Source organism: Prosopis cineraria, unplaced genomic scaffold (genome assembly GCF_029017545.1).
Source record: "Prosopis cineraria cultivar Desert tree isolate PC_DT_omini unplaced genomic scaffold, ASM2901754v1 PC12, whole genome shotgun sequence".
Taxonomy (NCBI): domain Eukaryota; kingdom Viridiplantae; phylum Streptophyta; class Magnoliopsida; order Fabales; family Fabaceae; genus Prosopis; species Prosopis cineraria.
In genome coordinates, this window is record NW_026555343.1 from 33,665,875 (window position 1) to 33,689,417 (window position 23,543).

The 23,543-nt window shown below is 30.0% G+C and overlaps 1 protein-coding gene across 1 annotated transcript; it reads right to left on the reverse strand.

The window, feature by feature from the left end:
- Window positions 1-12,101: 12,101 nt before the first annotated feature.
- Window positions 12,102-16,759, reverse strand: LOC129287710 (protein MANNAN SYNTHESIS-RELATED 1-like). The gene is made up of 6 exons (XM_054923934.1): window positions 16,348-16,759; window positions 14,560-14,689; window positions 14,372-14,442; window positions 13,801-13,886; window positions 12,760-13,342; window positions 12,102-12,625 (listed from the first exon to the last, which is right to left on the reverse strand). The coding sequence occupies exons 1-6, from the start codon at window positions 16,444-16,446 to the stop codon at window positions 12,347-12,349; spliced, it is 1,248 nt and encodes a 415-aa protein (XP_054779909.1). The 5' UTR covers window positions 16,447-16,759; the 3' UTR covers window positions 12,102-12,346.
- Between the last annotated feature and the right edge of the window lie 6,784 nt (window positions 16,760-23,543).

Below are 23,543 nucleotides of genomic sequence, written 5' to 3' on the forward strand. Positions count from 1 at the left end.
AATAGCAATAACGTAGATTCTAGAGACTCAAACAGTTTATATAGTTTTTTTTCTCCCTACAAAATTTGTTTAAACCATATTAGATTTGAATCTTGCGTTGCAAAGCAAGTTTATTTCATAATTTCATATGAGCAAATTCCTCTATATTTTTAAACACAGATTATGAGCACGTGACTTTAGCTAGATATGGATATGGACTTACTTTTTCTATGCTCAAGGAATATTTCGAAACAAGAACCTCATCTCGTTATGACACAGGAAACAAAACTTATCTTCGGAGAAACGCATGTTCAACGTGAAAGCAAGAAGGGAGACAGCATATGTATATAAATAAAACAGAGAAATGAAAGCACTTGAATTTCCTTCTCTCTCTTTTCAGCTTTGGAACGTTTCTGGAGATGTGCCACCATTTGGAACCGTCTGCGGTGGTTCTTTACTAATGCGATGACAAATCTCCACAGCATCGAGGCTTGGATGATGGTCTCTTGTGCTCGCTTACGGATTGCTGGTGACACCATCTTTTTAGGTTACAAAAATTTCATTAGTTAAACGTTGGTCAAAAGTTAGAAAAAGATAACATTACTCTACTTTAACACTTTCAGAGCAACATTACTCCTACTGAAATATAAGGATACCCATAACTCTTTGAAGAATATTTCAAGAATTTTTTTTGCCAATTAACACATATCTAATTAATTTAGCATTAGCATATGCCCTGATTAAATTGAAGCATACTCCCTTCTTTTTTTTTCAACTCAAAAAAGATTTACACCTTATATGTGGTTCAAAAATAATGCTATCAAAAGAGTTATGTGGGATAATGAGTTAGCTAATCGGTACATTTATTAGGTTTTTTAAAGATATGGTTTAAGAGTCTATTTTAACTTCGCAATTTTTACATGTGTTACACATAGTCTAAGATTAACCTAATTAGTGTGCATTGTTAAAATTTTAATATTTTATATAGATATATAGATGTTAGACTAATAAGCTACTTGTTAGGATGCCCTCAAGAATATAGAAAAAGTAGGAAAAGGTCAATCTCATTATCTGACTTCATTTTAGCATAAACATGTCATTTCCCTCCCTGCTAGCTAATAACAGAATGTACTAGAATTTCATGGCAACAAATGAACTCAGAATTAGTGTTTGGGATGTTAAGATGTTTATATGCTTAGTGACTGTTTGATTTTCTCTTAACCAAAAATCAGTTTGTCAAAGGTTTATTTAACAAAAATTAATTTAGTATAAGTTAATTGTTGTAACACAATTTATATTTAAATACATTTTTTTGAAAAATCAATTTATCCTGCTTTCAATGCATGTTTAGTTTTTCATTAGCCAAAAGTTAGTTTATCAAAAATCTATTTGACAAAAGTCAATTCAAAAACGATCAGTTATTATAACAAAATTTATGTTTAGATATTTTTATTTAAAAGTTGGTTTGGTAAAGTAAAGTTATTTGGATTATATATATTAAAATGTATTTTTGAATGTATAATGATCAAAAGTGATATTGATTTATAATAATTTATAATTTTTATTATACAATTATCATATATTAAAAATGTTTAAAAAATGTGACAAAAATTTTAAATAACAAAATTGGATGTGTTTGATAATAAGAATAAAAAAAATAGTTTGGTATATATTGGAAAAAATTATATAATAAATAGCTAAACATACATTAATATTGAAAATCAACATAATTAATTACTCAATCTATAATGTAAAATATGTTTTTTGATTTAATGGCAAACTTTATTCATTATAACATGTGTTTGAATATGATAAGTTGAATAAAATATATAAAACTTATTTGCTAAAACAATATATAAATACTATAAAAATTTTAAAGGGTAATATGGAAACTATATTTGCAAATTTCAAAGGTACTTTTCCAAATGCCAAAAGCAACTCTAATGAGAATTAAGCAAAAGTTCATTTGGGTTACATGAAATGTCAACCAAATTGAAATTAAAAATAAACAAAACACTATAAAGAATGAAAATGTGCTTCCAACCACTTTGAGGATGTAGCTGAAAGCACTTTTAGTGGGTACCCAAACGGGAAATAGTTAGAGATCTAGATGGCAACCTAATTGAAGTTAGTCATGCATGCAACACTTACATGGACATAACTACATATGTTTAGAGTTGCAAAAGATAATAATCTCCGTTTTGGAATTCTCTTCTTTGTTGCTTCCATTTCGTGGTATAAGAACTGCATTTTATCCATCAACAGAAGTTAGCAACACTTCATCACCAAGCTCTCCCACAGCTAGTTGCCTTCAATCATTCAATTCTTGTAATTTTGGATTATAAAAATTACTTGCCATGGTGGCAGCAAGTACTAGTGGCAAGATGAGTTAACTGGATCATAGGAGAACTCATGCCTTGTTTTCGATCGAATGAAGATGGGTTAATTGTGATAGCATACTTCAAAAAGAAAGACCTATTGTTTCATTTTAGAAATAACCAAACATGCTTTCTTGTTTATTACCCGTCATCTAAAGAATAGATTGTTAGATCTTTTATTTTATATATGTACGTGTTAACATAGTATTGAAACTCATAAATTGCTAATGATGCTGCAATGTAGTAGCTTGCCCCTCTTAAGGAAAAAAATGATATATTATTAGAGAAAGGAAAAATAGCATCTAAGGACCATTGTGTGAAATTTATATCACATAAGGACCAAATGATTTGCTATTTACTCTGTAATTCTCTGGTCCTTCTTTGATATTAATTTTGCAAGCCAAATGATAAAGGGAAAATCATTCTAAGGTCCCATGGAAGCATTCAAAATACGCTGAAATCTCATGAATTCATCAAATAGCTACCAGATCCCAAGAGACTTAAGGGTGAATAAGTCTGAAAGTGAAATTACTAATTTATCCTCTACCATTAAAAAGGAAATTTTTTTTGAACGCAGATCCCATGAAACCCATGATCAGCGAGAGTGAAGATTGATGCATATCTATGATTGTTGATCACGGTAGGGCAATTTTTGCTTCCCCATATCTATGATTACTGCCATTATCTTCATCTAAGTGAGGTAGGAGTGTTCATCCGCGACTATAGTATTTCATCGCGCGACAAAAAACAATATAGTGATTGTTGAGCGAGTAAATGATTTCTCATTCGTTAATGATTTCATTATTGTTTAAAGGTAGGATAATACTTTCTACGTATGCCTACGATCATTTGATTTGCATAGCTAATGGGTATGGATTCATATGGTGCGATATTGATACGTTGAAAAATATCTGATACGAATAACTCTACATGTTGTCAATAGTGTATTCTTGTACTGTCAATATGCTGTCGATAGTTGTCAATGCACTGTATTGTGCAAGATGACTTGTAAGAATGCTTATACCATCAAAAAACATGTATTATGTTATGTTTTTTTTTCATATAGGGGACATTTTATATATTATTCTCAAGCATGTGATGCAAGCTTCTTTTGTTGCAAAATCTCTATTGTACCTCATAAGAATGACTTGTGTTGCAGGATGACCTCTATAAGAAGAAGATAGAATTCTTGTGATGACTGAGTCATTGTAACAACGTGAAGGAGCACAAAGTCATGCCCTTGTTAGAAAGATCCCAGGAAAGGAAGAAGAGGAAATAGAAGATTATTGATAGAACTTTAGGATATAACTTTATTGATAATCATGTCCTTTTTATAGTTAGCCTATTTCGTGTAGTTAACTTAAACAATGTTATTATGAATGGTGATTACAAGTTTGTAAATGTGGAAAATAGTTTATTTTATTAATTAAATGTTGACAAGTAGCCAATTGTGATTAACAAGTGGTTTTCACTTTATTGATAAGCTATGCATTTGCTATTGATTAGTGCTGATACATTAGGTGCTGTTATTCCCTTTAAAAATCAACAAACTACAAGAACCTGTTGATTACTTGCCGTTAGCAATTGACAAGTGGTTATCACTATATTGACAAGCTATGAATTCACTATTGACAAGTATTGATACATTAGGTACTGTTATTCTCTTTTAAAAATCAACAAGTTACAAGTTAATTATTTGCCGTTGGCAATTGAGAAGTGGTTATCACTATATTAACAAACTATGCATTCACCATTGACAAGTTCTGATACATTAAGTACTATTATTCCCTTTAAAAATCAACTAGTTATGAGAACCTGTTGACCACTTGTTATTGGCCATTGACTGCAAGTTATCACTATATTGACAAACTATGCATTCATTATTGACAAGTATTAATACATTAAGTGCTGTTATTCCCTTTAAAAATTAACTAGTTACAAGAACCCGTTGACTACTTGCCGTTGGCCACTGACTACAAGTTATCGTTATATTGACAAACTCTGCATTTTTCATTGACAAGTGCTGATACATTAAGTGCAATAATTCCCTTTAAAATTAATCGGTTACAAGAACCAACTGACTACTTGCCATTGGCCATTGATTACAAGTTATCACTTCATTGACAAGCTATACATTCTTCGTTGACAAGTGCTGATACATTAGGTGCAATAAATAAAAAAATAAATTCCAAATACATAAACAAAAAAGTACACTTGTCTCTGATATTTTCTAGCATGGATTAGGATTTTTGCAAGTCTTAGAGGTATGACTAGTCTCATGGCATCTTGCATAATGATAAACCCTTTTATTTTGATTTGAGATTTCCTTTTTTTATGCTTTGGCCTACCCGAAGGCCTTATAGTCATTGGTAGCTTCAAGCAAGTTTGGGTTAATAAATTTGTTACCGTCAATGCTTATGGACATGAATAGTCATGTGTGGCTACCGGCCTCATGTTGTTGGCATATATCTTCTGTTGAGCGGTAAACTTATAACATTCATCCACAAAATTGTACACATTGCCATAAACTAGCTTGATTGCTGCACATGCATGCACACAAGGTATTCCACTCATTTGCCATGCTAAACAAGAGCATGTAGCAGTGCTACTCATTTGATGATATCATTCTTGTCAACTCTTCATACGTTATCCATTCCTTTATTGTTCTTGTTCTAACACTCCCCCCAACATATTGCATACTTTCTTGGTCATAATTTTGAAAATGTTCCCTATGTGGAAAAAAATATAATATATGTTCTCCAAAAAACTTGCCATCTTATAGGTCAACCAATACCACACACAATGTATTGACAACTATACACAGCATAATGTCAACGTATTTATCCACTATTGACAAGAAGCAATATTGTTTCATAATAGAGATTTTTTAACAAATGAAGCTTGCATCACATGCTTGTGAATAATATATAAAATGTCCTCTATATGAAAAAAAACATAACATAATACATGTTTTTCGGTGGTATAAGCATTCTTACAAGTCATCCTGCACAATATAGCGCATCGACAACTATCGATAGCATATTGACAACACAAGAATATACTATTGACAATATGTAGAGTTGTTTGTATTAGATATTTTTCAACGTATCAATGTCACACCAGATGAATCCATACCCATTAGCTATGCAAATCAAATGATCGTAGGCATACCCAGAAAGCATTATCCTACCCTTAAACAATAATAAAATCATTAACACATGAGAAATCATTTACTTGCTCAACAATCACTGTATTGTTTTCTGTCGCGTAATGAAATACTGCAGTCGCAGATTAACACTCCCACCTCACTTAGATGAAGACAACGGCAGTTATCATAAATATGGGGAAATGAAAATTACCCTACCGTGATCAACAATCATGGATATGCATCAATCTTCAGTCTCACTGATCATGGGTTTCGTGGAATCTGCGTTCAAGCAAAATTTCCTTTTTAATGGTAGAAGATAAATTAGTAATTTCATTTTCATACTTATTCACCGTTAAGTTCCTTGGGATCTGGTAGCTATTTGATGAATTCATGGGACTTCAGCGTATTTGAATGCTTCCACGGGACCTTAGAATGATTTTCCCAATGATAAAATTGCCCCTCAAATAGTTAAAAAAAAAGAAAGAAATCTCACTGCTGCCGACAAGTCACTGGAGCTCCGACACCAATGATATTTTATTTGAAAAATAAGCTTTTCAAGTGGCTAAAGGAGGATTTGATCCCATGACCCTTGGCCACCTGGCCACCAAGCTTTTAATAACATATAACAAAAAAAATATATAAATAGTAAATCAAGCTTCTAACCACTTACATGTAATAACATAATGGTATATTGTTAATTTTTGAACGAAACTTATTATTTTACAAATGTTACTTGTTAATATGATATAAACAATTACAAATTGGGGGCTTTAAAACATCACGTGTTTTACTTGTTAAATCACAAATAGGTGTTGTCAAAATCAAATGAATATTTTGTTAATGAATGACTAACACGTACAACTAAATCCTTTCTATTAATTTTTTTAACTTGTTAAAATCATAATAAATTCTTATTAATTTTGAATGAATTGTTGTTATTTACAAGTTATTAACTTAAAAAACTTTACTACATAATTAGTTTTCATTGTGAAAGACTTTTTACTAGTTATTTCATGGGTAAAGCCAACGAGTGTGAACTGTAAAAGTTAATAATAACATTGATTAAATGAGAGAAGGAGCTGCGGTGTATAGAGAGGACCTCATCGTTTAAGAAGTAACCATAAAAATGATGGAATCCACTATTTCTTTACCCATTTCTATTTAATTGTTAATTGAATATGCTTTTTTGATGCCTAATATCAATACTATTTTTTATTTAAGTAAATAATTTGTAAAATAACAACAATTCATTCAAAATTAACAAGAATTTATTATGATTTTAACAAGTTAAAAAAATTAATAGGAAGTGTTTACTTGTACGTATTAGTCATTCATTAACAAGTATCCATTTAGTTTTGATAACAATCTATTTGTGATTGATAACAATACATTGGGATATTTAATAAGTAAAATGCGTGAAGTTTTAAAGCCCTCAATTTATAATTGTGTATGTCAGATTAATAAGTAACATTTATAAAATAACAATTTATTTGAAATTAAACACAATCTATTATGGTTTAACAAGTTAAAAAAATTGATAGGAAGTGTTTACTTGTATGTGTTAGTCATTCATTAACAAGTATCCATTTAATTTTGACAACAACCTATTTGTAATTGACAATAATATATTGGGACGTTTAACAAGTAAAATGCGTGAGTTTTAAAGTCTCCAATTTATAATTATCCATGTTAGATTAACTAGTAACATTTGTAAAATAACAATAATTTATTCAAAATTAACAAGAATCTATTATAATTTTAATAAGTTAAAAAATTACCAGAAAGGGTTTAGTTGTACATGTTAGTCATTCATTAACAAATATCTGTTTGATTGTAACAACAACCTATTGGTGATTGACAATAATACATTGAGATGTTTAATAAGTAAAATGCGTGAATTTTACTTATTAAATGTCCTAATACGTGAGTTTTACTTCTTGTTATTTTACAAATTATTTGAAATCATTTGTAAAAGAATAACAATTTATTCAAAATTAATAAAAATTTATTATAACTCCGCCTATGTTTATAGCCGGTCCCAAGCCCGGGTAAAGGAGGAGGGTTGTGTTAGGCCATCAACAGCCAATGTAAAAATTTGTTGAATCTATCATGAACATGGACAATAGACGTTATAATGTTAATGCTAGGTCGTTGCCCGTAAGTAACGCGCTGCATGGCTCGAGTACAGTGATAAGTGAGTTAGAGCCGCTGCATCGGCGCCCGGATGTAGTGTTAAATGAGCAAGGGCTACCGCGTCATTCTGGACGCACGCGGCTAAAGAAGTTAGTCCATAAGAGCAAAATTAGATTTGGTACTTGGAATGTTGGGACATTAAATTGTAAATCTGTAGAGGTTGTAGGGGTTATGATTCAAAGGAAAATCAATATCCTTTGCTTGCAAGAAACAAAATGGCGTGGAGAAGAAGCTAAGGATATTCAAGGTTTCAAACTTTGGTATACAGGAAAAGTAAGTGCACGCAATGGAGTAGGCATCATTATAGATAAGGAGTGGAAGAAGAACGTTGTAGAAGTTAGCAGAATTGGAGACAGAATTATTTCTTTAAAAATGATAATTGGACGTGAGACTGTTAATATTGTTAGCGCTTATGCGCCGCAAGTCGGGACAGAAGCCAGTCTTAAGGAATTATTTTGGGAGGATCTGGAGGGGTTGATTCGACACATACCACAGAGTGAAAAGATTTTTATTGGAGGAGACTTTAATGGGCATGTCGGGAGGGAAGCTGGTCAGTATGCGAGGGTGCATGGTGGTTTTGGTTTTGGAGAGCTAAACAATGAAGGGCAAACTCTTCTTGATTTCTCATTGGCGTATGATTTTAAGATTGCCAACACTTGTTTCAAGAAGAGAGATGAGCATCTCATCACCTACAAAAGTGGAGCCTCAAGGTCGCAGATTGATTTTCTTTTGGTTAGGAACACAGATAGAAAACTTTGTAAAAATTGTAAGGTGATCCCTGGAGATGCTGTAACGACACAACATAGGGTCCTAGTCCTTGATGTGTGTATTATGAGTAAAATCCAAAAACGTCGACAAGTAGTAACACCAAGGATTAGGTGGTGGCAATTAAAAGGTGAGAAGCAAGATATTTTCAAGCGAAATCTTTTGGATAAAGGAATTTGGGATTCTCAGGGAAGTGCTAACATCATATGGGAGGATATGGCTAAAAAGATACGGGAGGTTGCAAAAGTAGTTTTGGGAGAATCGAAAGGTCCTGGTCCGAGAGATAAGGAGTCTTGGTGGTGGAATAATAGTGTACAGGACAAAATCAAGTATAAGAAGAACTGTTTTAAAGCCATACATTTGTGTAACAATGAGGAAAATTGGGAGAGGTACCGTATGGCTAAGAAGGAAACTAAGAGAGCTGTGGGTGAAGCTCGTTCTAAAGCTTTTGAAGAATTTTATAAGAACCTTGAGACGAAGGAAGGAGAGCAAAATATTTATAAGATTGCCAAGAGTAGGGAAAAAAAATCAAGAGATCTAGAACAGGTAAGGTGTATTAAGGATGAAGAGGGAAGAATTTTAGTTACAGATGATGAAATTAAAAATAGATGGGAGACTTATTTTTCTAAACTTTTCAATGATGGAGAGGATTCATCTAGTAACTTGGAGGATTTAGTAACTGGTGAAGGAGAACAAAATTTGTCATTCTATCGAAAAATACGTGATAAGGAGGTAAAGGAAGCTCTTAAGAAAATGGCAAATGGTAGAGCTAACGGACCTGATTGTATATCTATCGAAGCGTGGAAATGTTTAGGTGAAGAAGGGGTGAGATGGTTAACTAAGTTATTTAATGTGATTTTACGGTCCAAGAAAATGCCTGATGAGTGGAGGAGAAGTACATTAATTCCTATTTATAAAAATAAAGGAGATATTCAGAATTGTACTAACTATAGAGGGATTAAACTCATGAGCCACACAATGAAATTGTGGGAGAAAGTAATTGAGCACAGGTTGAGATTGGAGACAAGTATTTCTGAGAATCAATTTGGTTTTATGCCAGGTAGATCAACTACAGAGGCGATTTATCTACTAAGGGGATTAATGGAAAAGTATCGTTGTAAAGATAAAGATCTACACATGGTTTTTATTGATTTGGAAAAAGCTTATGACCGTATACCAAGAGAAGTGCTTTGGAAAGCGTTGGAAAAAAAGGGAGTACGGATTGCTTATATTAAAGCCATACAAGATATGTATGAGGGGGTAAAAACTAGTATAAGAACGCCTAGTGGTCAAACAAAGGATTTTCCTATAAAGATTGGGCTACATCAGGGATCATCTCTGAGTCCTTATTTGTTCAACTTGATTTTAAATGTTTTGACGGAACATATTCAAGAGGAAATCCCGAAATGTATGCTCTTCGCGGATGATATAGTTCTTATAGCAGAGACAAGAGAAGAGGTTAATTGCAAACTTGAGTTATGGAGGAGGACATTGGAGTCGAAAGGTTTTCGTCTGAGTAGAAGTAAGACGGAATATTTATATTGTAAATTTGATAAAGGACTATTCGAAAATAATTTGGAAGTGAAATTGGGAGATCAAATTATACCTCAAGTGGAAAAGTTTAGATATTTGGGAGCCATTATCCAAAATGATGGCGAAATCAGTGGAGATATTTCACATAGAATTCAAGCTGGGTGGTTTAATTGGAGAAAAGCTAAAGGAGTTATTTGTGACCGTAAGGTGCCTAATAAACTTAAAGGAAAGTTTTATCGTACTGCTATCAGACCGGCAATGTTATATAGTAGTGAATGCTGGGCTCTAACGGGACAGCAAGAGCATAAAGTTGGAGTAGCAGAGATGAGAATGTTACGATGGATGTGCGGACATACACGTAAAGATAAAATTCGAAATGAGCACATACGTGAAAAAGTGAGGGTGGCACCTATTGAGGAAAAAATGGTAGAAAATCGGTTGAGATGGTTTGGGCATGTACAAAGAAGACCAAGGGAGGCACCAGTGAGAAGAGTGGAACATATAACTTTGAGTCCGATTAAGAGAGGTAGAGGAAGGCCTAAGAGAACACTCTTGGAAGTTGTTGAACGTGATCTCTTAATTAATAATATTTCTAAAAGCTTAATAAATGATAGAGCACAATGGCGTCTTACAATCCATGTAGCCGACCCCACCTAGTGGGATAAAGGCTTGTTGTTGTTGTTGTTGTTTTTAATAAAAATTTATTATGATTTTAACAAGTTAGAAAAATTAATAGAAAAAGTTTAGTTATATGTATTTGTCATTTATTAACAAGTATCTATTTGGTTTTGACAATAACCTATTTATAATTGATAACAATACATTGAGATGTTTAACAAGTAAAATGTATGAACTTTTAAAACCTCAATTTGTAATTGTTCATGTCAGATTAATAAATAATATTTATAAAATAACAAGTTTCATTTAAAAATTAATAACACACTATTATGTTATTGCATGAAAGTGATTAGAAACTTAGTTTATTACTTATATATATATATATATATATATTGCTATATGTTATTAAAGGGTTTTATGGCCACCAAGCTTTTTAGGTAGTCAAAGGTCATAGGATCAAACCCTCTTTTAACCACATAAAAAGCTTATTTCTCAAATAAAATGTCATCGACGATGGATCTCCGGTGACTTGCCACCAACAACCGGCAACAACGGCTTCAATGACCTCGTCAGCGACGGTGGTCCTATAGCTGGCATTGATGACAGTGAGATTTCTTTTTTTTTTAACTATTTGAGGAGCAATTTCATCATTTTACTTACGAAATTAATTTAAAAAAAAAGACCAGAGGACTACAAAGTAAATAGAAAATTATTTTGTCCTTATGTGATATAAATTTCACACAATGATCCTTGAATGTTATTTTTCCTTAGAAAAAATTAGAGTTTTTTTTTTATTGTTTTTAGAATTAATGTTTTGTAGAACATGTTTTTGAAAAAAAATAATGAAAACAAATATTTTTCATATTTTTCTTTATTTTTCAAAACAATAATCCTAGAATACTTAAAAAATATTTTTATTTTTCTATTTTCTAAAACAATATTTGATTTTTTTTCTCCAAAACATTTTCCAAGAACACGTTACCAAATAAATTTTTTTTTTTAGAGAATAAAAAACCGTTCTTAAAATAGGTTGTTAAACAAGCTCTTAATCATTTAAATTTATATAGTTTTAACTCAATCACAATCCAAACACTAAAATTTAAATCAATGCAATTTAATCCCTCAAGTTTTAGCCATCAAATATGCTACACTTTATAACTCAACTTCAACTCAATCTTTGAAGGACTAGATGATTTTCTTATAGGGACCAACAAATTAAATTGAAACTTGAGGGATTCAATTAGATGAATTAAACTTTAAGAATTGAGTATTAGCCAAACCAAAAATATAAAGATCAAATAATTAATTTTTCATAATTAGTATTTTCCCTAAAAGCAATCAAATTGGAATAGTTTCTCTTTAATGCTAGCATGAACTCTTTTTCTAATAACTGCTCATGTTTGATAAACAAATAAAATATCTTTGACCTCATAAGAGTGTAGGAAAGACAAACACGTGCAAACATCATACCATGCAACTTTACCATATGAAATGAATGCATCTCGCTAGTTTCACCAACTGTAAACAATCATGAGGCAACAATATTTTTACAAACTTCATATATGAACTTGAAATTCCTGTGTACATACTAAATACCAGTTACCTCTTTAAAATGAACCCTTTCTTCCTCCCTTCCCATCCTTTTACTGGGAACTCTCACAACTTTGAATAAGCAAAACCATATTTAAGGTTTCTGAACACTTTCTAATACCCTTCTTTTTAAAACCACATGTTAACAGTAACAAGAGTATGCGAAGTGGTTTTTCTTGTAGACATAAGGCGAGAGGAAGTCGGTGGCAGAAAAAGACAAATCTGAAATGTCAGCTGGAAGAAATATCTGGGTTTTACCAGAACCAATTCTCTTACCAGCTACATTGGCATAGAACAAACCTGGGACTGCCGGAACGAAAACGTCACTCTCAGTACTTATGTAAAAGTCGATCACTTTCTCGAATTCAGAACCTTCAGAATCCAATAATCTTGACCTCTTATCTTCAGGCATGATGGCATCCTACAATAAAAAATCCCAAAGATTTCAGAATCTCACTTTAATTGCTCCAATGGACAGGATTTAGACAAAAACATCGTGTCTGTGCGCAAGCTTTTGTGTGTGAGGGATGAAACAGGCAGAAGAAAGGGACTCGCCTTTGTATAAGTTTTAGGGAACAGATCTTTCATAGAATCTAAGCTGTTATCCCACCTTGATCCAGTCACATATATGGTGGTATCCTTGTCAAAACCAATCTTCCTTAAAAATACTGCAATTTCTTGTGCATTGAAACAGCTCTTCCCTTGTTTATCGTTGCTGCTTCCATCGCAACCCTTCCCATCCAATATGTCAACCCTCAAGTCCACAGCTATAAACCGACCATCTGAATTCTGGCTCAAGGTTCTTAGTCTTTCAACTATTAACTCAATCAATTCATGTATTTCTAGTTGCAACTCTAAACTTCCAAACATTGCTAAGCATGCAACAGAATCACTATCACCTTTTTTGCCTCCCTTTCTCATGTTTATTGAAGGGAAGTTAGTTGCAAGTCTAATATTTCCTTTCGATCTATAAATTGGCTCGACACGGGCAGCTATGTAGTCTTCAGTGACCCGATTAGGGACCTTCACCGCAGCAATATTCCGAGAAGATATATAATCAGGAAGATCCTTTACCACTCTTACAACTCCTTCCATGCTTTTCATGAATGCATCAACATCATAAATTTCCTCAAAGTTCCTGCACGTATCAATAACATTAGCTAGTAACAAGCACTTGTCCCAACTAAAATTACAATAACCAGGTATGAGAATTGGGTTTAACTGCAAGCTATCTTTTGTATATTTCACGTTAAGAAAACAACAGTACAGAAGCTGAACAACGATTGGTACAGGTAAAGAGAAAAATGAGCTAGAATAGAATTACATATAGAAAGGTCAGGAAAAGAAACCAAGTTAAAAAGTAAAAACCTTGACAGCATAACGTGCACAAATAGCTCACACGTCATGGCATAAGATAACCAATCATGACAGAGGAAAGAAAACTCACAAAATTATTTGAGTTACTTATTTGAAAACCAAGCAGCCGTATTACGTTTTAAAGAGCTACTATAGATAGAGAATCAAATAAGGAAATGGGAAAAAAAATCCCCAAAAAAATGCTCTTTCATCATTTTCAGGAGGAAATTCATGACAAACCTCCTGTCACCAGGTTGGGTCCCTCTAATGTCAGGGAGCACAAGTTTAGCCCCAAGATATCTAGCAACAATCACTGCATCTGCAATCTGAAAACAACTAGAAAATTAGAAAGTAAAAGGAATTAAATTTTAATTTTAAACTTTTTTTGGCAGAGATGGTGTTTCTAGCAGACTTTTGTTCTTCGAGCATGTTTAGATTGAGGATAATGAACGAGAAGCGAAGGAAAAAAATGCTTATTAAAATCCAAATCATAAAATGTCAAGAGAATATTTTCACTTTGCTTCCTTTCCCCTTTATTGTCCTCTATCTAAACACATTAGATTACATACGAGTACAAAGGCGAATGAAATAATGACATTGAACTCTATCCACCAAGTGACAAAAAAGATAACTTGGTTAGGCAATTAGACAGTAATGCAATCATTCATCTACATAACCAAAATTACATTTAATGTAGAGTCTAGAATTCTTTAGAAGAAAGCTCAAGAGTTTTTTTTAATTTTTGGGTGACAAGTGTAGTTGATACACAAGCATTTCGTAACAAGTTGACCAGAACGGCTGAATCAGATACCTGAGAAATATGAAATTCAGGGCCATTGGTCAATGAAAATATAACAAACCCCTTAGTCTGCTCCACATCATCTGCCAGATAACGAAAATGTGAATTGATAAGGAAAAACTGACTGGCCATATATGCAATTGTTTTGAATATGTTTAATATACCTATAATTAATTGGGAGCCATACAATCAAATCTTACCAGCATATGGCTTTAGCCAGCATGGTTTCAACGCGTCCACATCTCTCTTCCAAGGTGCAACCCTCTTTCTTAAATAGCTATCAAGCTTTGCTCTCACAAAATTAGCATTCTCTGTTCCTGGAAGTGCTTCCTTGTAAAGGAAAAGGTAAAACAAGAAAAGTGAAGCAAATGAATCATAACTGTAACTGAATGATAATCATTTGTTTGCGTTATATGGAAATTAAGGGTTAGAAGTAATTAAGGGTAATTAGGGAAATAGGGATAGGGGTAATTTAGGGAATTAACTTTGCATATTGAACTTGTGGCTTGATGATGGTGAAAGTGCTCTGCTTTCACTTCTCAAATCACGGTTTGAATCGGCAGTCTCATGCACACATATATATAGTATGTAGACGTTAATATGAATTATTTAAGTATTTGTCAAATTCAGTTTTCTTGTAGCTTGCCATGCATCAGTTTGTACATTTGAAAATGTGGTAAAAAAAAAAAAAGCATTAGAAAAGCACTTGAAATTATTAAAATAAACTTCTTTGTTCATTCTTTTAAATTTTTGTATAGATAGGGTGGGGGAGAGATGGACAATGTGATCAAACAAGATTAATTATAGATTTAAGTTGCAAAGAAAATTCAATAGATAGAGTACAAGCTACATAAATTAATTTTATTACTAACCCTAGTCAGATTCTTAATTCTGCTATTAGGGTTCATTTGGCAAACCTAATAGAACAGACAATATGACAAAAAAGTACAGTTGAGGATGAAAAATGAGCCTAATGTTCTCATCTTATTTTTAAAAAACATATTGAATTGTGATAGAAACAGTTGAGCAATGATTATAAACAACACAAACAGATTAAAAGGGAGACAACGGAGGATCCCCCCTTCCCTTGCAATTCTCTGTAAAAAAATTTTGACTCCCCACTAATTTCCTTCTAGATATGTCAGTAAACATAGACATTACAAAACTGTGACAGAATAGGAATCCTATTTCACAAAGCAAGCTGAACTTTAGCTTTAGAGTTTAGTGATCCATTCTATGAGCAGGAACACCGACTCTCACCACAACTTCCAATCTCTACAACAAACTGGAAGTGACTTGCACTAAGCCACAACTTCTTAGGATGAAGCTTCAGGATTTGCTGACTTCTTGTAATACTGCCAGATTCATAATAAATCATCGGAATTCAAACAATTAAATGGCCGGTTTTCAAGTACAGTTTTTACTTTTTAGCATTGCTCGCATGAATTGTTACCAATGTGTATTAAACATCTAGCATCTCGCTCAACATTCAATAATTTTCTCCTAGTCAGTGAACTCAGGAATCTATCATGTCTACAAGCTACTTCCTCTAAGCATACATAATGGGTTTCGCCGTTCAATTTCCCTTTAGTTTTCTTGCATTCTCATCTCTGCAATTCAGAATATTGCTTGGCAGCTATTTGTTTCATCTTAATTTTAAAGCCTACGAACCCATTAGAATCACTCGCTCTCCTCCAATTCAAACATGCAACAATTTGATATTCTTACTGATTAACCTCAATAACCAGATAACCCCAAAGATAAAGGAGGGAAAACAAAATGAAGCCGAACGAGTGGCTCAATTAGTTGAATCCAGCTAGACAAACCGAAGCACGTCTATGTTTGTCAGTGTTCGCGAGAGAGAGAGAGAGAGAGGAGATAAAGATAACAACAACATTGAAATCCAGACAAAAGAGAGACATTAAAAGAAGGTAAAGCTAAAACGAAATTTGCGTAATGGAAGATTAAAATGAGTGAGACAATCTTACTTGAGCATCAAAATGGTCTCTCTTGATCATATTTGCAAGCATCACGAACATTGTGATGGTGAGTATAGCAGCCACCACTTGCCTCAACTCTAATCCCATCGCTTCAATTTCCTCTCAATCCTTCAATTCCTCACTTTTGAACAGAAATGTGAAGAAGAGAACAATTCAAGAGCTCACAATCAACCTTTTTCTTTTTTCTTTTATCTCTCTATCTCTACCTCTCTCTCTCTCTCTCTCTCTCTCTCTCTGTTTTTTTTTTTTTTTGGACAAAAAAGCGGAGGGATCTTAAACTTCCAAGCAGAACAAAACCTAATCTTTGGGCACACGATTAGGAGACCCAGAAAAGTTTCCAGGGCCTAATGTGAGAAACACATGGTGGTGAAACTCATGGTGTAGTGTTCTTATGTAGAAAGTAGAAACCCCAGCTCAATTTTCTCATTACATCACCAACATTTTTCCCGGAAATTGATGTGCTGCCTAAGACATCATGTAAATAATATAACTTTTAATCTTAATTTTAATGTAATTATACACTCACACAAAATAATTAAAAAAAATGTCACATTTTCTGGTAAAAAAAAAAAGTCTCTCAATATGAAGTATTTAGTAGGGATTCGAACATTCATCCGTCACATAATAAGAAAAGAGCTCATGCTCAACTTTCAATACTTTGTTCTCTGTATTATTAGTATTTATTCAAATGCACCAAACAATTCATTTTTATGAATGTAAAGAATTTGGCAAGGATAACTTATATTCATATATTTACTCTCTCTTTGCTAAAAAAAATGTATTTACTCTCTCATGTCTTATTTGTAAGGTAAAAAACAAGAATTTTTTTTTCTATTTACAAGATATGTTATTGATTTTTTTTTATCATACGTTTTTTCTTTTACTTCCATTAAGTGTTATGAGAGAAAATACATTAAGAAAATATATATATTTAATCAGGATAAAATTAAAATTTTTAAATTTTTAATAAGTTTTAAAGCTGTTCATAATTTAAGTCAAATATATTATAAGTGATTTACAAATAAGACATATCAGAAGTATGCTCAGAGAGAATATTATATAAAGGAAAAATTATTTTTCCTTAGAAGGATATGTAATTGATTTAAGTAATTGAAATGTCGCATTCAAAAATAAATAAATAATTTAGATTTGGTTAAAAAAAAAAGGTAATATTAAGGTGCGTGTCAGGGAATAGATAGGATAACCTATAGTAGTTATATGTCAATTTCAAAAAAAAAAAAAAAAGGTTGACTAATAAGACTTGAAAGAGGATGATTGGCTAATTACCAACTAATCCGCCTTAAACATTGGCTTTTAGTCTCATTTACTTGATTTTGGATTATAATTACAAAACAGAACAATTACTGTTGTAGTTTTGTAACTTTGAAAGAATGCGAAAGCAAGAAAAAAAGAGCAAAAAGAAAGTCTCATTTTAATATTTCATTCAACTAGTGGTATATTAAAATGCGATGTTGATTATCTAAGTGATTAATATTATATTAGTATTGCCACGCTAATAAATAGAGCTAAATTTGAGTAAGATTAATGTATGAGAAGATTCTCAAGGTTGGATGCTTGGATTTGGCTTTATATTTCCGATAGTAGTGGTTGACAATCATGAAAAATAATTATTAATTATTTGAATTTTAAATTGTTGGGTTTTTATTAAAATGAAAGGGGATGAATATTAAATTTTAATATTAAAAATTAGCTTTAAAATATTGTTGAAAAAATGACTGGTAAATCCTAAAAGAGTGAATTAATGACGTTTAAGTTTTTGAATTTTTATAAAAAAATAAGTCGTAAATATTAATTTAAATAATAAAAAATTACTCCCTTTAGTCTAAAAGATAAATATATTACTTTAACTAATCATAGTTCAAAATATAAGTAATTTAGTATATGTAAAAAAATTATTTTATCTCTTGTATTTATTAACCTACACCTTGGTGTAAACTTATCTCTCACTTATTATGAAGTATATTAGTAATTAAAATTAAGGATAAAAATATAGAACATTTTATATTTTTATAAGAATGAAAACTTTTTTCATATACAATTTTTTTCTCCTAAAAGCTGCTTATATTTCAAGACAAAAGGATTAAGAGTTTCAATTATAAATAAGACATTTAAAAATAAATACAACTCTCAATTTATATTTAGAATTCTTGTCTATAACTATCTGAATTAATATTTATAATTTATTTTTTAAAAATTTTTATAAAGACCTAACTGTCATTAATTTTTTTTTTAAAACTCTCCTAAAGATATAAACTTGATATCACGCATACTATAATGAAATTCAAATCATCTGAAGTTAAAATTAATGAATTTGGGTAAACTTTTCTTTGTTTAATATTTTTATTTATTTTTTATTTTTTTGTAAAATATAAAACATTATCTCTCTTTCTTAATGGGGAAAACTTTACATAAATTTATTAATATCAAATTCAGTGGATTTAAATCTTACTGGGTTATATAAATCATTTTTAAGAGAAATTAGCTTATTTTGCCACAGAAAAATAATCCTCTTATCCCTAAGAAATTATATTTAACATTTATGCCCAAGATTATAAATTTGGAGTTATAAATTAGAAGATTAGATGGATGTGCTATAATAACCAAACAGTTAGGTTGAATAAAAGAGATTTTCTTTAGGCCAAACAAAAATAAAAGAGATTTTCCACCCAAAAAAACGAGATTAATATTGTTTTAAAAAAAAATTTAAAGTCGAGCCATATTTAAGATCTAAATTTTAGAATATAGATCAGTACAAATCAAATATTAAATTGAATTATTTTCTTAAAAAGAAACGTAGGTAATGGGCAAGGACAAGGATCTTGTTAAGCCGTGGACCGCGGAAGTGGGGTCTCTCCACTTCCTTTTCCTCCATTTCCCTTCACTTCTCCCATCTCCATCATTCATTAATTTTTTTATTTAAAAAAATTATTTAATAAAAAAATTTAAATGGTGTAGATGGAAGAAGTGGAAGGAAAGGGAGGAAAAAAAAAGGAGAGACTCCTTATCCGTGGACCGCGGAATGCTTGCTAAATTAATTTCTCTGAATGCGTAAATTAGAATCATTTAAGATTTGATAACTTCATTACTTTATTATTATTATTTTCAATGATTATTATATTATCATTAAGAATTGAAATTTGTGTTATGATGTTAAGCGCCGACTAATATTGTTTTATTATCTGATGATTTTATTAAATCAAAGTCATTATCATCAATATTATTAGATAAAATATCTCTGCATGTTATAATTTTATTCAATTTTAAATTAAATTCTTATAATTTATTTTATTTTAATTTAACTCTCGTGGTTTCATACATTAGATTTTTTAATCACCAAAATTAAAATTCTTAAATTTTTACTTTCAAAAAATAAAAATTAAATTTTTTGTTACTTTATAATTAATAAATAATATTTATAATTCAAAATTTATAAAATTAGAATGTTTTCTAAATTATTTTTATTCCCATTGAATTTTCATAAAAAACTAATAAAATTGTGAATTGTTACTATGAAAAACTGTAAGGACATACAGATTAATTTTCTTATTATTATTAACTGTTTTTATAAGGCGAAGAGAGAATGATAAATCACATTATTATTTTTTATCATAAGTTTTTTCTTTTATCTCCATTAAATATTAATAAGAGAAAATATGTTTAAAGTATACATATTTTATAGGAGCAAAGTTCTTTTTCACCAAAAAAAGTTAATTTTTTTTAAATTTTTAAAAAAATTAATGAATTTTAAAGTTTCATAATTTAGATAAAACATATTAGAAGTAACCAATAAATAAGATTATGGGTGTACTCTATGTTTTTGTGGAAACCTCTATTATTTAGAACAAAACTATTTCAACTAATTTTGTCACAATTATATATGGCTCCTATATATTCTTAAAATCGAAACAAATAAAGATCCTCTCAATTTCATCACTAATACTATATAAATATCTATTAGATTTTATAAATTAAAAAAATTATTGTAGAACAAAAAAATAAAATTTTAAAAAATATCTTCTAAGTTTTATTAAAATCACACAAATTTCCACATAAATGAGAAGGAAGCATGTGTAAATCTTTGGGGGGGGGGGGAGGCTGGGGGACATAATCCATATATTTTTATCCTCAGTAGAGGTTTGTGTAGATTTAAAAGCTAAAAAGGAGATTTTCATAATTTAACAAAATTGAAAAAAAAAACTCTCTGAGAAAAAAAAAATCTTTTTATTTTTAGAAAGAACTTGGATTAGTTTTGAAAATAAAATAAATATCTATATAATTCTAATACAATTTCTATTTTTCAAAAAAATATGTCACTTATAAACTTATTCATGCGAACAGAGGTGTAATTTCTTATACAATGTTAATTAAAGGTTTTAGAAAAAATTGTAACATATATTCACAACGAAATAAAATGAAATTAAATTAGGGGAAATAACAAAAAAAAAATTCCAAAATATGCATATGATTTAATGACAACAACGCCCCATAAAATGTGATAATCACTCTTAAGTTTATTAGAATCTTTTCATATTAATGAATTTTGTAAAATAATTATAACGTCCTCCATTTAAATTATCAGTGACCATTTTGATTTTAAAAAAATGACTGCTTTTTCACTGATAGTGACTAAATTGAATAACAAATGATAAGTTTTTCTACACAAATTTTTTAATTATTAAAATTTAAATGTTATAAACAGTGATGACTATTTTGATTTAGATAATAACTATTTTTTTTAATAATAAGTAAATGAGATAATTAATTACAACCTCTTCTCTATAAGCTTTTTAATTATTGGAGTTTAAGTGTTGTAAATATCAATAATTATTTTAATTTAAATAATAAATATTTTTTTTTGACAATCACTAAAATGAAATAACAAGTGACAAGTTTTGCTTTATAAATTTTTCAATCACCGATCTGTTTCTTTTTCATTATAAGTTGCGGACATTATAGTCATTTTACAAAAATATTAATATGAGAATAATCTCAAAAGATTTAAGAAAAATTGTCACATTTCACAGCTTGTTTATATATTTTAAAAAAATTTTGTTGTCATTTTTCTGAATTAAATTAGAAAAAATAATAATAAAATTTCTCTAAAATATATAAATGATAATTTGGTCTCACAAAATATCATAATTTTTTTAAAATCTTTAAAAAAATTTTTGTCATTAATAAATTTATATAAATTATCAAATTGTCTCTATTGAAGATAAATGATTCACAACTTTTCTTCTTATATTCGTAACTTTTTTTATATCCACAATAATGCAACAGTAAATAAAAAATTTAAGATGTGAAATTGTGATTTGCTGTTACATTATAGTAAATTTAAAAAAATTGTGAATATAAAAAAAATTTATGAATTATTTATTTTTTATAAGGACAATTTAATAATTTATATAAAATTATTAATGATAAAAAATTTTTTAAATATTTTAAAAAAAATTATAATATTTTAAAGAATCAAATTATTATTTATATATTTTAAAAAAATTTTATTATTATTATTTTTAAATAAATTATGAGAAAAATTGAATGAAAATATCTAATGAGAGGTCACAGAGTCGTCGTGGTGATAAGGAGAAGAATCATGTCTGACCGACATGTGACACCAAAACGATCACTTTTTTGAATTTCGAATGACCCCACGCCAGACTGATCCCGTAAATCTTGAAGTTAGTTGAGCTACTTCTTCAAGCTTTCCTTGCCCATAAATCTTTAATTTTCAGGATGCAGTATTATGCACTCCTTCATTCATTCCTATTTATAAAATTAAGACAGAGAGAGATAATACTTCTTGTCGTCATTAAATTTTTATCATAATTTTTTTTTTACACTCATTAACTATGTGTTAAGAGGAGAGAAAAACAGAGGAAGAGAAAAGTGAAAAAGAAAAGTGAAGAAAAAATAACATTTTTTTCCTATTTAGCTTAAGAGAGAGAAATGAGAGGGAGAAAACATTTAAAAAAACAAAAAGATCCGACTCTTAAAGAGTTGAGGCTTAAATAAATTAATCCTTTTAAGTTTGATTACATTTTAGAGTTTTCTTTTGCACAACTTAATCTTAATTCTCAAGGCCAAAGGGCTAGCCTTGAGGATTGCCGCCTATTTTTTTATTTTTTTAAATTTTAAAAATTAAAAACATATTTAAATTTCCAAAAAAAAATATAATACATAACATTAAGTTTATAAAAAATTTTAAGTCAATCCACCAACAACAAATTTAAGTTTAATAAAAAAATAACAACATCATAAAATCAACTATGATAACAATTAGATTTTGTTAGTATCATCAACTAAGTCTTGATGAATAAGGGATGGTTAGATGGAGGAAAGGAGGGTAGCTGATCGTGTGCTTGATCAATTGGTGGATTGATAGATGAGGGAGAAGGAATGAGAATGACTAAATGAGGCTAGGGTTTTCTTTATTATATGAGCGTATAGTATTTAATTTTTTTCATAATAAAATTTAAAAATATATAAAAAAAACTTAAAAAAATTGGCTCTTTTACTTGCGAGCTTAAAAGGACTAGCTCAACAGACTTAACCTTAATTAATAGCTCTAGAAATTAACATATAAAACCTATATAATAGCTCTAGAAATTAACTTATAGAACCTAAATATTTTTACCATTAACTTAACTCTTCAAATATAAGAAGATTTTGAAGAAAAAAACTCAAGTTTTAAATTTATCCTTGAATCTTTTCATTTCCTACATTTTGCATTTCTCTATTTTCATCATATTTTTCCTCTGCTTTATAATTTAGCTTATTATCTATTTAATAATTTAAGAAATTAAAATTAAAATTGGACAAACATAATTTTTTGCTAGTATTGAATAAAAGAATTTACAATTATATTTTTATTTAATCAGTAATATATAATAAAAATTATATAAATAATATGCTAAAATATTAAAATTTATTATATATTTTAATATTTTTTATAAATAATAAGGTTATTATTGTCCACATAAAAGTAACAATTTCTCCTTCCTTCCATTTTCTCATGTTCAACCAGTATAAGGAGAGAAAATTATGTTCCTTCCTTTTTTGGCCTCACATTTTCTCTTTTCTTCATTTTCTCTCATGAGCCAAGCACAAGCTAAATATGGATGAAAAAATGCATTATTAAATTATGTATATTTAATAGGGAT

Coding starts and splice junctions, on each gene's coding strand:
- LOC129287710 (XM_054923934.1), bottom strand. CDS start 16,446: ATGGGATTAGAGTTGAGGCAAGTGGTGGCTGCTATACTCACCATCACA. Junction 14,443..14,559: donor CTGGCTAAAGCCATATGCTG/GTAAGATTTGAT, acceptor GTTATCTGGCAG/ATGATGTGGAGCAGACTAAG. Junction 12,626..12,759: donor TCCCTAAAACTTATACAAAG/GCGAGTCCCTTT, acceptor TTTTTATTGTAG/GATGCCATCATGCCTGAAGA.